The following is an 18,045-nucleotide window of genomic DNA, read 5'->3' as shown; positions in this document are numbered from 1 at the left end:
CCTTGTCAAAAGCCTTTTGAAAATCCAAATATACCACATCCACTGGTTCTCCCCTATCCACTCTACTAGTTACATCCTCAAAAAATTCTATGAGATTCGTCAGACATGATTTTCCTTTCACAAATCCATGCTGACTTTGTCCGATCATTTCACCGCTTTCCAAATGTGCTGTTATCACATCCTTGATAACTGACTCCAGCAGTTTCCCCACCACCGACGTTAGGCTAACCGGTCTATAATTCCCCGGTTTCTCTCTCCCTCCTTTTTTAAAAAGTGGGGTTACATTAGCCACCCTCCAATCCTCAGGAACTAGTCCAGAATCTAACGAGTTTTGAAAAATTATCACTAATGCATCCACTATTTCTTGGGCTACTTCCTTAAGCACTCTAGGATGCAGACCATCTGGCCCTGGGGATTTATCTGCCTTCAATCCCTTCAAGTTACCTAACACCACTTCCCTACTAACTTGTATTTCGCTCAGTTCCTCCATCTCACTGGACCCTCTGTCCCTTACTATTTCTGGAAGATTATTTATGTCCTCCTTAGTGAAGACAGAACCAAAGTAATTATTCAATTGGTCTGCCATGTTCTTGCCCCCCATAATCAATTCACCTGTTTCTGTCTGCAGGGGACCTACATTTGTCTTTACCGGTCTTTTCCTTTTTACATATCTATAAAAGCTTTTACAGTCCGTTTTTAAGTTCCCTGCCAGTTTTCTCTCATAATCTTTTTTCCCCTTCCTAATTAAGCCCTTTGTCCTCCTCTGCTGAACTCTGAATTTCTCCCAGTCCTCAGGTGAGCCACTTTCTCTGGCTAATTTGTATGCTTCTTCTTTGGAATTGATACTATCCCTAATTTCTCTTGTCAGCCACGGGTGCACTACCTTCCTTGATTTATTCTTTTGCCAAACTGGGATGAACAATTGTTGTAGTTCATCCATGCAACCTTTAAATGCTTGCCATTGCATATCCACCGTCAATCCTTTAAGTGTCATTTGCCAGTCTATCTTAGCTAAGGCAGCGGCAGATGGCTGGACCTACCTACCGAAGGCATGGACACAGACAGTTCCCAACACTAGGTAGCAGCAAACAGCCAGACCTACTTGTGAAGGCGTGGACACAGAGACAGTTCAAAATAACGATAGGCAATTCTTTATCTTGCTCCAGCAATTGAACTTGACGGGGGGGGGGAGAGGGAAGGGAGGGAGGGGGGGAGGGGACAATCCAGCAACCAGAGGCTTCTTCTTCTATTTCCAGCTGTTTAGACACATCTAGGCATATTACAGCCCGCCGCAGGATGTATAATTAATTACAGAACTTCAAGGAACTCAAATTCTCGACTACAACTTAGTCTCACGTATAAACTGAATGATAGACTCTTCAATCAGATGTTGCTTCTCTTGATGGCCAAAGAAAGATTTAATAGAAAACGAAAATAAATTTAAGCCAGATAGCCTCTTGAACAACATACTTCTTTCAATTTTGTATCGATTACAGCTCAGCAAAACATGCTGGACTGTCTCTGGACTATCACAGTCACATAATCCACTAGGATGTTTTCCTATTATCTTTAAATAATAGCTTAGCCCACAATGCCCCAACCCAAGTCTTGTAAATTTCACCATATCTCTGCGACTTAAAAGGTAACAGTCCGAGACCTTTTTAACTAGTGGGTGACTAGAAAAATAATGCCTGCCCCTTAATTCATTTTTCCAATCCTCCTGCCACTTCTCTATACCTTTTTTAAACCTACTTCTCAATTCTGCTCTGCATAGGGGAACTCTAATTTCTACTTGCCTGCTCTGTAAGAAAGACTTTGCAATGCCATCCACAATTTCATTTTCCTCCACCCCAGCATGCCCAGGTATCCATGAAAATCTAACTGCACAACTCATCTTCCCTACTCTAAACAACACTAAGTAAATCTCAATAACTATGTCAGGATGAGCTTTTGATTTACTCCCTTTTATAGACTCTAAGGCAGCAGCAGAATCCGAACAGATGATAACCCTACGTGGTTGAGAGTCTTCTATCCACCATAAGGCCCAGAGGATTGCTAGTAATTCTGCTGCAAAGACAGAAACACCATCTGAAACCCGGTGACCAATTTTAACTCCAAGTTGAGACACATACATCCCAAATCCTGCCCTCTGGGTCCACTGAGCCATCAGTAAAAACCTTCAGATAAGATCTCCATTTATTATTTAAATATTCATTTGTGATCAACACTGATGAAATTGCACTGCTTCCTTTAAGCTGAAAAAGGAGGAATAGGTCTACTTCTGGTTCTGGAAAGAGCCAAAAAGGGACCAGTGGCAAGCAAATTTGGCCAACTATGTCTTCCTCAGTCAGTTTCAATTTCACAGCCCAATTATTAACCAAATCTAAAAATGGGTATCTTTTAATTTTACTTCGGCACTCTGACTTCCCCTGCAAAAGACACTTTGATGGACAGCTGTGATTAAATCCATTTAGTTTTACCCAATACTGCAGGCCCAACTGAATTCATCTTAAATGTAGAGGCACTTCTCCCATCTCCACACATAATGCCGGAACTGATGTTGTTCTAAAAGCTCCACAACAGAGTCTAAGTGCTTTGGACTGCACAGTGTCTAGTTTTCCAAGCACTGCGTAGCAGCGGAACCATAAACAATACAACCATAATCTATAACTGATCTAATCATAGCTAGATATCTTAAGTACATAGTTTCCCACCCTGCTCCCCAGTCTCATCCAGCAATACTTCTCATAACATTTAAAACTTTCTCACACTTTCCAATTGTTTTATCTATATGAACCGTCCAAGTAATTCTTTCATCAAACCAGACACCTAAAAACTTGAATACCTTGACTCTTTCTAGTGGAGAATCATATAGACACAATTCACAATCAGGAATCTTTCTTCTATTTGGACTTAGAAGCAGAAATCCTGAAACCCCATTTATTAGCCCAGTTTTCAACTGATCTTAAAGCCTTTTGTACCTGCCTTAATATATACTTGATGTTTCTTCCTCTTTTCCAGATTGCACCATCGTTTGCAAACAATTTGCCAAATCCTGTCCCTACCTGATCAAAGATATCATTTATCATGACATTAAAAAGAATTGGACTAATGACACTTCCTTGAGGAGTACCATTACTTACTTTAACTGACTTTGAGCTTGTTCCATCTATTCTAACTTGAATTGTCCTTTCCTTAAGGAAATCTTTGATCCTATTAAACATTCTACCTCTAATTCCCACATCATAGAGTTTAATTAATAAGCGATCCTTCCATAGTGAGTCATATGCTCTTTCAATATCTAGAAATACACTTACCATTACTTCTCTATTTTGAAATGCTTTTTTAATATCATGATCTAAAAGGGCAACAGATTCCATTGTTCCAGTTCTAAAACCATTTTGATAGGCAGCAAAATGTCCCTTATTTTCTAAAATATAAACAAGTCTGTTGGTGACCATTCATTCCATAGTTTTACAAAGCACTGACATTAAAGCTTAAGGCCAATACAAACTAGGACTAGACACATCCTTACCTGGCTTTAAAACTTGAACTACCACCACATGCTCCCATTCCACTGGTAATTTTCCTTCTTTCCACACTGAATAAACAATACTAAAATTTCTATTAATACAGAGTCATCTAAATGCTTAAGCAATTCATAACACAGTCCATCCCTACCAGGAGAAGTGTTTGAACCTGATTGGACAGCTTCCTACAATTCCTGAAGAGCGAAAAACAAATTTATGAAGCTATTATCATCCAAACTCCTGTCCCAACCAGAAGCTGTCTGTCTGTATCTTGTTTTACAGCGCTTGGCATCCAGCTTAATGGTGCATTACCACCACCCTCTGCTCCAGAATGTGCACTAGACATACATTCTAAATCCCTTCACCCAATCGCGCGCACACACACACACACACACACACACACAAACCTACACTTCACCCTCCCATCTTTGACCATACTAGTATCTTATTCCTGTTTATTCATCATATTCTATAAAAAACCCCTGTACCCCTTAAAAACGCTAAAAATACCCAGACTTGTGCTCTCTCACCCATGCCCAGCAACCCTTTTAATGTGAATTCCTGCATCCCCAACTTCCTTAATTTATTTCTCATCATCTCTCTCTGTATCCCTACATGTTCTACTGACTCCTCTTCCTGACGTTCCTCACACAATCCTGTCTGGTGTTTCCCTATCATTTTACCAACCAGAAGCTGCATCCTGAAACTATTTATGAAGCCAGCACAAATGAGAATCAGCTGCCTCAACAGAAACTGGGGAAAACCGGAAAACCTGGCCTGGATAAAGGAAATGGACCGGACCATGAACCGGAATGCAGATTTCACGGACCGGACCATGACACCTGTAGAGCATAAGCCCCAAGCCGAACAGCTCGCCAGAGCTCCGGACAGGCTGACAATGCCAGTTTGGTGATTTCTGGGTGGGGGTGAGCTGTGAAGGGTAAAGTAATGAGTGGAAACATACATAATTCACAGTCACCAACATTGAGTTGGGGTTCACTTTGAGAAGCTGGTTGGACATGATGATGTAATGATATTAAGATTTTTATCGCGCTTTATGGCCGATAGGATATAGTAGAGGGAAGTGTCTGGTCATGTACTTTGGTAGAAGGAATAAAGGCAGAGACTATTTTCTAAATGGGGAGAAAATTAAAAAAATCAGAGGTGCAACGGGATTTGGGAGTCTTTGTGCAGGATTCCCTAAAGGTTAACTTGCAGGTTGAGTTAGTGGTAAGGAAGGCAAATGCAGTACTAGCATTCATTTCAAGAGGACTAGAATATAAGAGCAAAGATGTAATAATGAGGCTTTATAAGGGCATTGCTCAGACTGCAGCGGAGCATTGTGAGCAGTTTTGGGCCCCTTATCTCGAAAATATATGCCGGCATTGGTGAGCATCCAGAGGAGGTTCATGAGAATAATTCTGGGAATGGAAGGGTTAACATATCAGGAATGATTGATGGCTCTGGGTCTGGACTCACTGGAGTTTAGAAGAATGAGGGGAGATCCCATGAAAGCATTTGAATATTGAAAGGCATAGGTAGAGTGGATGTGGGGGAGAATGTTTCCTTTAGTGAGAGATTTTAGGACCAGAGGGCACAGCTTAGAATCGAGAGACACCCATTTAGAACAGAGATAAGGAGAAATTTCTTTAGCCAGCAGGTGGTGAATCTGTGGAATTCATTGCCACAGACGGTTGTGAAGGCCAAATCTTTGGGGGTGCGTATTTATTTATTTATTTATTTATTCTATGTGTGCGTTTGTGTGTGTATATATAGAGATACCTTAAACTTTATTATCATACTGTACGTTAATAAGAAATATAATGATTTCACGATATATGCCGGTGATATTAAATCTGATTCTGATAACGTCTATATTTAAAGCAATATATATATATTTATATATACGTACAATGTATACATATATATTTCACATCAGAGTGATGTGCAGTGACTCTGAAGGACTGCAATACTTCAAGAAAGCAGTTCGGCACCACCTTCTCCGAGACAACAGGGAACATACGTACAGTTGTGCTTCAGTGTACATCGGCTCCCCTAAAGCCCCTTTTCCGGGAGATCAGAGAACCCCACCTTCATCATCTGTGTCTCCTGATTCAAACCCGTTAATAATTGCCACCAGCCTCGGCTTTGATGTGAAACGGCGCTGCGAAATAAAGTGGAGGCGTCACAAAGTCGAGGCGTCATTGTTTCCAGGGTTATCATCACGGGCAATGGGCACCCGCTCCTCTCCCTCACACCGGGAGCGCCCACCTATAAACTTAAGTGAACCACTTCTGATCCGGCACGGGAGCAGCGAGGAAGGATGGCTCCGACTCTGCAATTCGTGCTGCTGTTCATTGCACTGCAAATGCCCCAGCCAGCTCCCGCTTTCACCTCTGCAGAAAAGACCCGCGTGCTTAATGAGCACAATAAGTTTCGCTCTGAGGTACCCGATGCAGCCAACATGCTGAAAATGGTAAGTGGAGTTAATTCTTTCTCACCGGATCCAAATATAACAGAAAAAACTGGCGGGGTTTGTCCCTGTCACTCAAAATTTGCCCGATGACTCTTCACTGACCGTGTTTCAATTACTTGCGGCGAGGGCGCGAATTTCGACGGTCTGGTGAAGTCTGGCTTTGCACACTCACGCCCGGCGGAGCGCATCTGAAGTTCGCCGCCCGCGATGTTCTGTCCCGTTTGAATACAGTTTTCACACCCGTAGCTTCGTACCAGGGAGATGATTTTGACGAGAAGGAAACAGCAGCACCGGAGTGAGGTGGATAAAGTGAATGGAAGTTTAGTTTACCTGAGCTTAAAGGGTCATGGCCATCAGATAGAAGCAGGAAGAGAGGAAAGGGTGCTTCATGAAGAACAGAACGGCCACAATGGGTGAAACTTGCAAAGTCTCTCCAAGCTAATTGGAGAGATGCAGGTCTCTCCAAACTAATTGGTTATTACTTTTCTGGTGGGACGGAGTCCGTCCATGTAATATCTAAAAAGAGCTATCTGAATAAACACAAGATATTCTGCAGATATTGGAAACCCAGAGTAACACACACACAATGCTGAAGGAACTCGGCAGCTCAGGCAGCATCTATGGAGAGGAGTAAACAGTCGACGTTTCCGGCCGAGACCCTTTTTCGAGCTCCTTCGCTCTGTCCGCAACAGGCTGGAAAACCGGGTGACCACCCACTTTAATCCTACTTCCCATTCCCATTCCGATACGTCGGTAAATGGCCTCCTCCGCTGCCATTATGAGACCATGCTCAGGTTGGAAAGCAATACTTCATATTACAACTGAGTCGCCTCCAAACTGACGGCATGACCATTGATTTCAATAACCTCTGCATTTTCCACCCCTTCCCTCCCCCCACACTTTTTCTATTCCCCATTCGGGCTCCCCGCTTACACCTTCTCTTCTCCACACCTGTCTCTCACCGGCCTCTGGTGCCCTTCCTCCACTCCACCCCCCTTTTAAATTCCTCCTTCTTCAGCGTTTTACCTTTTCCACTAACCACGGCCCAAATTCTCACTTCACTTCACTCCCCTCCTCCACACACCCACCTGGTTTACCAGAAACTTGCTAACTTGAACTCCTCCCCCTCTCCCCACCGTTTTCCCCTTTCTGTTGCTGTCCTGATAACGGGTCTTGCCCTGAAACTTTGGCTGTTTATTCCTCTCCATTGATGGTGGCTGACCTCCTGAGTACCTCCAGCATTTTGTGCCGTTTAGCAGCTATTTACTTTTCCTTGATTAAGATCTAAGGGCCGATCAGATTAATGTTAATTTACACATAATTCCTCGAGATAGTTGCAGTTTAATAGCAGCATTAGGAAACACAAGTAAAAATGTTTTTGAAATGTACTTTTATAGAACAGGGCGGGGAGGGTGATGGATAGAGAGGGTGTTAACAGAGTATTTTTTATTATAATTCAAAAGAAAAGAAAACAAAATGGTCTACATTTGGACTGTTATTTATAAAATAGGTTATACTTTATACTTTATTGTCACAAACACTTGGTACTAGAACATACACAGTGATATTTGATTCTGCGCTTCCCACTCCCTGGATTACAAATATTAAACATTAAAAATAGTAAATATTAGTAAATATTAAAATTTTAAATTATATATCATAAATAGAAAATAGAAAAATGGAAAGTAAGGTAGTGCAAAAAAAAACGAGAGGCAGGTCCAGATATTTGGAGGGTACGGCCCAGATCCGGGTCAGGATCTGTTCAGCAGTTATCACAGTTGGAAAGAAACTGTTCCCAAGTCTTGCCGTAAGAGTCTTCAAGCTCCTGAACCTTCTCCCGGAGGGAAGAGGGACGAAAAGTGTGTTGGCTGGGTGGGTCGTGTCCATGATTATCCTGGCAGCACTGCTCCGACAGCTTGCGGTGTAAAGTGAGTCCACGGACGGAAGATTGGGTTGTGTGATGTGCTGGGCTGTGTTCACAATCTTCTGCAGCTCCTTTCGGTTTTGGACAGGACAACTTCCATACCAGGTTGTGATGCACCCTAGAAGAATGCTTTCTACGGTGCATCTATAAAAATTAGTGAGGGTTTTAGGGAACAGGCCAAATTTCTCAGGAAGTAAAGGCGCTGTTGGGCTTTCTTGGCAGTGAACTCTGCTTGGTTGGACCAAGTCAGGTCATTTGTGATATTGACCCCGAGGAACTTAAAGCTTTTGACCTGTTCCACTTGCGCACCACCGATGTAAATTGGGTCATGCGGTCCGCTACTCCTTCTGAAGTCAACAACCAATTCCTTCATCTTGCTGACATTGAGGGATAAGTTATTGTCTTCGCACCATGCCACCAGGTTCATAATTTCCTCTCTCTACTCAAACTCATCATTACCCGAGATACGGCCTACAGTTGTTGTGTCATCAGCAAATTTACATATTGAGTTTGATGGAAACTTGGCTACACAATAATGGGTGTACAGTGAGTACAGCAGGGGGCTGAGTACACAACCTTGTGGGGCACCGGTGCTCAGAGTGATTGTAGAGGAGAGCTTGTCCCCTATTTTTACAGCCTGGGTCCTGTCTGTGAGGAAGTTGAAGATCCAGCTGCAGATCTGAGTGCTAAGGCCCAGGTTCCAGAGCTTGGGAAACAGTTTATTTGGAATGATGGTATTAAAGGCAGAGCTGTAGTCAGTGAAAAGGAGCCTTGCGTATAGGTCTTTATTCTCCAGGTGTTCTAAGGAGGAATGTAGGGCCAGAGAGATGGCATCTTCCGTTGACCTGTTGCTCCGGTAGGCGAATTGCAAATCGTCGAGGTTGACCGGTAGGCTGTGGTTGATGTGTGCCATAACCAATCTCTCAAAGCACTTCTTAGGAATTGATGTCAGAGCAACAGGTCGATAGTCATTCAGGCATGCCACTTTGCTCTTCTTCGGCACTGGGATTATCGTTGCCTTCTTAAAACACGAGGGGATCTTAGACTGAAGCAAGGAGCAGTTGAAGATGTCAGCAAACACTCCAGCTAGCTCGCTTGCACAGGCCCGGAGAACCAGACCTGGGATGCCATCTGGGCCCGTCGCCTTCCTTGGATTTGTCTTCAGGAAGGCCCTTCTAATGTCCTCCTCGGTGACGATGAATCTCGATGCCACCAGGTCCGGTTCATCCGGAGGGAGCGGGACGAATCCTGCACAGAATACATTAAGTTCATCAGGAAGAGAAGCGCCACAGTTATTGATATTCCTAGCCTTTTCTTTGCGCCCAGTGATCTCATTTAGACCCTGCCATAGTCTACTGGCATCCCTTTGGTTAGCCTGGGCTTCCAACTTGGCTCGATATTGCCTCTTGGCACCCTTAATGGCTTTTTGGAGTTCACGCCTGGATTCCATGTAGCGACTGGTATCCCCGGACCTAAAAGCCACAGCTCTAGCCTTTAAAAGGGACTTGACCTCATAATTCATCCAAGGTTTCTGGTTAGGGAATACCTGGATCGTCTTGTGAGCCACACAGTCCTCCGTGCATTTCCAAATAAAGTCAGTGACAGCTGAGGCATACTCATCGAGGTTAGCTGCTGAGTCCTTGAATACTAACCAGTTCACCGATTCAAAGCAGTCACAGAGGACCTCATCCATTTCCTCCATCCAACGCGACACTACTTTTGACACCGTGACCTCCTGCTTCAGTTTCTGTTTGTAAGCCGGGAGGAGGAGTATGGCCTGATGGTCCGATTTTCTGAAGTGAGGTCGTGGGACGGAACGGTAGGCATCCTTGACTGCTGTGTAGCAGTGGTCAAGTATATTCGGGCCTCTAGTGGGGCAGGAGACATGTTGGTATAACTTTGGCAGCACCTTTCTGAGGTTGGCCTGGTTAAAGTCCCCGGCTGTAATGAGCAAAGCCTCCAGATACCTGGTCTCAAGTTCACTGATATTGGCATACAGTATGTTCAGAACACACTCCACATCCACCTGGGGGGGAATGTAGACCACTGTCAGTACGACCGAGGTGAATTCCTCTGGCAGATAGTGGGGACGACACTTCACCGACAGGTGATCCAGGTCCGGGCTGCAGGAGCTTGTCAGTGCCACAGTGTCTGAGCACCATCCAGTGTTGATCAGCAGGCAGACACCACCTCCCCTCGTCTTGCCGAAGATGCTGTGCAGTCCATCCGATGGATCGAAAATCCCTCCGGTCGGATGGTACAGTCGGGGGTGGCAGGGGAGAGCCAGGTCTCAGTGAAACAGAATACACAGTGGTTCTGCATCTCCCTGCAGTAGGTGAGTCTCCCTTTAAGATTATCCACCTTGTTCTCTATGGCTTGCATATTAGCTAGTAGGATGGTGGGCATAGGGACCCCGAAGCCCCTCAGCTTCAATCTGACCAGCAGCCCAGCTGTTTTCCCATGCTTCCTCAGTAAGTAGTGCATCTTTTCAGGTTTCCATCGATGCAGTGTGTTGTTGTCAGCTCTTCGAGGTAGGTGGACGTGTCCCACGGGAATCGATTGGCGGGTTCAAAACCCATTCTAACACACAATCTAAACAGATCCAGTAATGTAGTGAGTGATTTCTGCACTGTCAGAGGGGAAATCTTTCAAATAAGTCTGCATGTCCCAGAGTTTAGAACAGTTCTACAGGTCTATTTTCTGACCAGCAATTGATCAGTCGTCATTTTCTCCTTTGTGGGATCATAGTACATGCAAATTGGCTGCCGTATTAACTTGCAGAAGTTCAAAAATAATCATTATGTATGCAGCACATTTGGATTATCATAGGGCATGAAAAGTATTGTATATCATTTGTAATTATTTTTCAGTTAAAAGAATAGTGAAGCATCTGCTATTTCAAAATACTTTGTACAAGCGTAGGACTATTCTGATATAGGTCTGTATTTTCCACCAGATGCAAGGTGACAATGTAACAATGACTTCCTGTACAATTGTTTGTATCTGATCCCTAGCAGGGTAAGGGGGTGAAGTTTTTCTTACTGATTCTGAGAGGTGCATCAGGGTTGTTTCACTGTCCTGTTGAAGTCTCTCACAAATAAACCTCACTAGTAGTGGGGAAACGATTGTTGAATTCAACAAGACTTGGAGAAGTAGACGCTCACTGAGCTAGCTGCTTGTGAGGGTTGCTGGAGGCAATGAACAATGGAGATTCCAGATTGTTTAATGCCATTTCCAGTAAGCAAGTGGAAAGGAGAATGAAATAATAGTACTCCGGATCTGATGCAGCACAACAAATATAAGTTAAAGAAAGTGATAATTTAAAAAAACACAGTAAATATAAATACATAAGATAACTTATATACACAGAATGATTGCATATCCGTAAAGCATTGGTAGGCATGACTGTACATAAGGACAAGAAATAAAGTTGAAATATAAAGACTACATTCTTAATACTGTAGACTGCATTAACGACCTCACTATGCATAACCATTGCATTACATAGTACTATCAAACAATGTCTCATAATGTTTATCTCGGATTAAATTTTATATCACCACATTTACTTGCTCAGAACAGGACTGAGTTATTGCTGCTCGTTCAATTCTGATAACGTCCTGATTTTACATTTTCTGATCAACGGATTTACTTTTAGAGCTGGGACAGACAGTTGGAGAAAATTGCTCAAAAATATGCAAAGAAATGTGTGTGGGCGCACAATCCAAAGAGAGGGAGGATAGGAGAAAATTTATATGCAACAAATGGTCCGCTAAATCCAGCAAAAGCAGTGGAGGACTGGTATCTAGAAGTTAAAGATTACACATATGACACAATGGCGTGTACTCCAGGAAAGATGTGTGGGCACTATACCCAGGTATGATTTCTTATTTGCTTCTCAAAACTTTATTGTATTTATTTACCTTAGTTTATTTAAAAGCTGTGCAACTGTGTTACCTCATCAAGCTTGGAATATTGTGAAATTGAGGAAGTTGCTTGATATTGATGAAATGAACACCTTAGAATAGGTCTGAACTTGCACATACAGTCTAAATACCCTTTTCAAATTGTGTGAAGTGTGCCACTACCAAATAATTTCTTGCTCTGTGAATTACCTTTATAAAAGTGTTGAATCTCTTATTTAATTAGAGAGGAAAATGAGAATAAGGCTTTCCATCTCTTTTATGTCTTTATCTTAATGCAATGTGAATTTCCACCTCATAACTTTATATTTTATACCTGATTTGTTGGTGAATTGGATTTGTTGCAGATTTTGGTGTGCTCCTTCATTTACTTACAATCATCTGAGTTCAGGAAATGCACACTTGCTTTCATTGCTCACATGTCCCTCTAGGGAATGTGGATCCTTTTCGACTGCTCTTCCAATCCAAGGGCTAAAATCACATAAGCAGCTTCTTAAAACTTGCCTAGTTTCATAAACCCTGCTTTTATAAATTACTTTATTAGCTACAGCATTTGGGTCAAAGTGGCCAATGCTGCTGGAGAGCTCTCTTAGTATCCATTTTTGAACCTCTGAATTTTAAGCATCCATACAATTCTCTTTCATCATTTAAATCTAAGCTTCATATCATAATTGGTTTTTATTTTGCATTCAAAGTCTGACTCATTATCAAAGCAAACTCTTTTTACTCCAAATCTGGAGTCTGTCATTGCAACTACTTTTTTCATTTTTTGAGTGTCTGTTAATAACAATTCTCAAAGAAGTATTTTTTGACATCATAGCAGACACTGCCATCTTAGGACATCACTGATCGTATTTATTTTGTCACCTGCTCATTCATTTTGCTCATTATTCACTCCTATCTGTCCCTAGATCTGGGTAAGCATATGTATATCGCTTCCATATATAAAATAAAGTATGGGTTTTGGGGGCAGGGAAGAATAATAAAAAACAAATAGAGCTGTTAAATTTATCCTATGTCCATTTATATGTTTACCTCTCTGATTCAACGTGTATCTGATTCAAAGATTCCTGTTAGCTTAAAATTAATCAAATTACACAGCTGCAACATGTTGTCTATTCTGTGTCTTTGAATACACATCTTCAAAATTAAAGGTCTTTTCATCACTATTACTGACTTCGATGTGAAAGTCGCTTATATTCACAGATCTAGAAGGGGTAAAAGAATCAGATTAGAAATAACAGAATGGGAAGGACCAAGTGTAAATTGGTGTCAAAATGACATCTCAAATTTAATGTGGGACAGTACGAATTTTCGTGTATCCGAATGTATCAGACGCACATGCCTAACAAAAGATAATTCAGAAGAATTATCAACTACGGAACTACAAAACCATGGAAGGAGAATACAAACACCCCAGCATCCAGGAAATTTCAAAGAATGATGCCTCAAAAAGGCAGCATCCATCATTAAGGGCCGCCATTACCCAGGACTTGCCCTCTTCTCATTGCTACCATCAGGAAGGAGGTACAGGAGCCTAAGGGTATACACTCGTGTTACAGGAGTAGCTACTACCCCTCTTCCATCAGATTTCTGAGTGGACATTGAAACCTTGAACACAACCTCCCTACTACTTTTTTTCTCGTTTTGTACTACTTAATTAATTTAACTTTTTAAATCGTGTAGTTTCAGAATCAGAATCAGGTTTAATATCATAGTCATAGTCATACTTTATTGATCCTGGGGGAAATTGGTTTTCGTTACAGTTGCACCATAAATAATTAAATAGTAATAAAACCATAAATAATTAAATAGTAATATGTAAATTATGCCAGTAAATTATGAAATAAGTCCAGGACCAGCCTATTGGCCCAGGGTATCTGACCCTCCAAGGGATAAGTTGTAATGTTTGATGGCCACAGGCAGGAATGACTTCCTATGACGCTCTGTGTTGCATCTCGGTGGAATGAGTCTCTGGCTGAATGTACTCCTGTGCCCAACCAGTACATTATGTAGTGGATGGGAGACATTGACCAAGATGGCATGCAACTTAGACAGCATCCTCTTTTCAGACACCACCGTCAGAGAGTCCAGTTCCATCCTCACAACATCACTGGCCTTACGAATGAGTTTGTTGATTCTGTTGGTGTCTGCTACCCTCAGCCTGCTGCCCCAACACACAACAGCAAACATGATCGCACTGGCCACCATATACTCGTAGAACATCCTCAGCATCATCCGGCAGATATTAAAGGACCTCAGTCTCCTCAAGAAATAGAGATGGCTCTGATCCTCCTTGTAGACAGCCTCAGTGTTCTTTGACCAGTCCAGTTTATTGTCAATTCGTATCCCCAGGTATTTGTAATCCTCCACCATGTCCACACTGACCCCCTGGATCAAACAGGGGTCGCCGGTACCTTAGCTCTCCTCAGGTCTACCACCAGCTCCTTAGTCTTTTTCACATTAAGCTGTAGATAATTCTGCTCACACCATGTGACAAAGTTTCCTACACTGGCATGTATCATGAAATTTGATATGTGCAGCAATACATAATAATAAAAACTGTGATCTATCATAAGGAACACACATCAAAGTTGCTGGTGAACACAGCAGGCCAGGCAGCATCTCTAGGAAAAGGTACAGTCGACGTTTCGGGACGAAACCCTTCGTCGGGACTAACTGAAAGGAGAATTAGTAAGAGATTTGAAAGTGGGAGGGGGAGGGGGAGATCCAAATTGATAGGAGAAGACAGGAGGGGGAGGGATGGAGCCAAGAGCTGGACAGTTGATTGGCAAAAGGGATATGAGAGGATCATGGGACAGGAGGCCCAGGGAGGAGGAAAAGGGGGAGGGGGGAAAAACCCAGAGGATGGGCAAGGGGTATAGTGAGGGGGACAGAGGGAGAAAAAGGAGAGAGAGAAAAAAGAATATATATACACACACATAAATAATGGATGGGGTATGAGGGGGAGGTGGGGCATTAATGGAAGTTAGAGAAGTCAATGTTCATGCCATCAAGTTGGAGACTACCCAGACGGAATATAAGGTGTTGTTCCTCCAACAGTGTGGCTTCATCTTTACAGTAGAGGAGGCCTTGGATAGACGTGTCAGAATGGGAATGGGACGTGGAATTAAAATGTGTGGCCTCTGGGAGATCCTGCTTTCTCTGGCGGACAGAGCGTAGGTGTTCAGCGAAACTGTCTCCCAGTCTGCGTCAGGTCTCACCAATATAAAGAAGGCCATATTGGGAGCACCGGACGCAGTATATCACCCCAGCCGACTCACAGGTGAAGTGTCGCCACACCTGGAAGGACTGTCTGGGGCCCTGAATGGTGGTAAAGGAGGAAGTGTAAGGGCATGTGTAGCACTTGTTCCGCTTACAAGGATTAGTGCCAGGAGGGAGATCAGTGGGGAGGGATGGGGTGGATGAATGGACAAGGGAGTCGTGTAGGGAGTGATCCCTGCGGAAAGCAGGGGGGGAAGGAAAGATGTGCTTAGTGGTGGGATCCCGTTGGAGGTGGCGGAAGTTACGGAGAACTATATTTTGGACCTGGAGGCTGGTGGGGTAGTAGGTGAGGACAGGGGGATCCCTATTCCTAGTGGGGTGGCGGGAGGATGGGGTGAGAGCAGATGTGCGTGAAATGGGGGAGATGCGTTTGAGAGCAGTGTTGATGGTGGAGGAAGGGAAGTCCCTTTCTTTAAAAAAAGAGGACATCTCCCTCGTCCTGGAATGAAAAGCCTCATCTTGAGAGCATGTTTTTAAACTATAGTAAGAGCTGTTTCACAACTTACGCCAGTGATATTAATCCTGATCTGATTCTGAAGCTGGAGGTTCAAGTTAAGGCCTGGCCCTGTGTGCTTTGTCTATTCTGATCAGTAAGCAATGCAGAAGTGAGCTGTGCTCTTCATCAAAGGTATCACAGTTCAGAGTTATGAGGAGCTATTTGGGCTTTTCAGCCCGGAATGGAGGCTGCTGAGAGATGATCGCCTTAAAGTGTGAAACAATTAACAGTTGTTGGCTCCAGTGACCTGGGTTCGAACTTGACTTCCTGTGGTGTCTGTGCAGAATTTGCATGTTCTTTGTGTGACGTTGTGTGTTTTGTCTCACATTGGTCCAGTTTTCTTCAGTATCCCAACAACATGTAGATTGATACCTTGACCGACAGCACTGAGGACTAACATATTCCTCCCACCCCATCTTCCCTGAACACCCCAGCCCTCCTCTCTCCTCAGACACCACCAACCATCTTCCTCCCTCTGATCCCAGCTCTCATCCATGTCAGGTCTTCACCATTTCCTCTGACCTTCCTCTCTCTGAGGCAGAACATTCTGCCCTCAGTATGGGCCTCACCTTTGTCCCCCTGTGCCTGCATCTTAGTGAGTTCTGTGCCCGCCATGACGCTGAGCTCTTCTTCTGTCACCTCCATCTCCATGCCTACTTCTTTGGCAAGGACTCTCCAACCTGCACTGATGACCCCCTTCTCCCACCTTCAATACTCCTCTTCCTTGACACCCTGCCCTGGTCTTCTACCTGCTCTGGATCTTTTTATTGCTAACTGCCGATGAGACATCAACGATCTCGACTTTAACACTCTTCCCCCGTTCTAACTTCGCTCAGTCCTGATAAACGAACAATGCCCGGAACATTGACTGTTCACCCTTTTCCATTGATGCTGCCTGGCCTGCTGAGTTCCTCCAGCATTGTGTGTGTGTTGCTTTGGATTTCCAGCATCCACAGATTGTCTTGTGTTTGTAGATTGATAAATTAATAGGCAATGTAATTTGCCCTGATGTATGGTATGGAGGGAGGGAATGAGATTATTACAGAAAGGTGCATGATTATCTTTGGTCTCAGTGGGCTGGGTGACTTCATGCTATATGAATCTATTAGAAATAATTGAAACCGACATGTGACTTTGAGGCAAGAGGTTGAATTCTGAGAAAGTAAATTACAGAAGTAATCACAAAATGAATCATTGGCTTGGGGAACAGACTTCTCCACAGCATGGGGAATGTGAAAAACTTGGAATAATATTACAGTCATTAGAGAAATTTGGACCTTGGCAAACTAAAAGCTAAAATATTCCAAGTTGCCTTTCCCAGTGATAACAATATTAGTTGTGTTTATTTGAGTGAAGAATGGTGGAACCGCTAACAGTAAGCAGAAGGTGGAGATTTTAAAAGAAATAAGACAACAATGGCAGGATGGAGAAACCATAGGCTTAACCAAAACTGTGGAAATTTTCTAGGTTAAGGTTAAGATTTCGACAGCAGTTTTTTAAAAAAAAGCTTGTGCACACCAGAGGCTCTGACTCTTCAGAACTGATCTGAGGGCACGACATTTATTCTTGATCATAAATGCCAACAAACTTACCTCACATTTACAGATCATTGTAAGTTCACTTTAGCAAAATGTTCGATTTCATTGTTTTACAGGTAGTATGGGCCACTAGTGACAAAGTGGGCTGTGCTGCTCACCTTTGTGATAAACTGCAAGGTCTGAACAGTGAAAACCTCTCTATTCTGGTATGCAACTATGCACCTCCGTAAGTACAAATTATCTGCAAGGTAATTGGATCTTTTAGCCAAACTAGAATAAAATATCTTTCTTATGTTACACTTTTGCTTCTCTGATCTCTTCAATTAATATTCGATTATTGACAATGAAGTAATAATATGCCACCATTAATATAAATAAGTGCATGAAGAGTAAAAGTCACAGATCCAAAATAGATTTGCATTATTTGTAAATACAAAACATTTGAAAATTCTGATCAGATTTTTGCATGGTATTTCTTTTCTCAGAGGTAATTACGTTGGTTCAAAACCATATAAGAAAGGAGCTCCCTGCAGTGCATGTCCACCTGAATATAAGTGCATTGATAAACTTTGCAGTAAGTATGCTTTTGCATGATAATTGAAGCTAAATTGTCACTGACTTATTAACACTCACGACATGCTGGAGGAACTCAGCAGGTCGGGCAGCATCCGTGGAAATGATCAGTCAATGTTTCGGGCCGGAACCCTTCGTCAGGACTGTAGAGCGAAGGGGCAGAGGTCCCATAAAGAAGGTGGGGGAAGGGGGGGAGGGTGGGAAGGAGAAGGCTGGTAGGTTCCAGGTGAAAAACCAGTAAGGGGAAAGATAAAGGGGTGGGGAAGAGGAGGCAGGGAGGTGATAGGCAGGAAAGGTGAA

General features: G+C 43.1%; 1 protein-coding gene across 2 annotated transcripts in view; it reads left to right on the top strand.

Moving 5' to 3' along the window:
• Positions 1–5,560: 5,560 nt before the first annotated feature.
• LOC134355936 (peptidase inhibitor 16-like) overlaps positions 5,561–18,045 on the top strand; it is a 55,103-nt gene continuing 42,618 nt past the window's right edge. The window contains exons 1-4 of one of the 2 annotated variants that reach the window (XM_063066473.1): positions 5,562–6,006; positions 11,589–11,807; positions 17,289–17,398; positions 17,658–17,746. In XM_063066473.1, coding sequence (XP_062922543.1) covers positions 5,854–6,006; positions 11,589–11,807; positions 17,289–17,398; positions 17,658–17,746 — 571 coding nt within the window. In that variant the 5' untranslated portion in view covers positions 5,562–5,853. Of the gene's footprint in view, positions 6,007–11,588; positions 11,808–17,288; positions 17,399–17,657; positions 17,747–18,045 lie in introns of both variants that reach the window. The other variant, XM_063066474.1, reaches the window with a different exon arrangement.

This window comes from Mobula hypostoma, chromosome 13 (assembly GCF_963921235.1).
Source record: "Mobula hypostoma chromosome 13, sMobHyp1.1, whole genome shotgun sequence".
NCBI lineage: Eukaryota > Metazoa > Chordata > Chondrichthyes > Myliobatiformes > Myliobatidae > Mobula > Mobula hypostoma.
The sequence above is the reverse complement of the archived record's forward strand: the minus strand, read 5'-3'. Positions and strand labels throughout refer to the sequence as shown.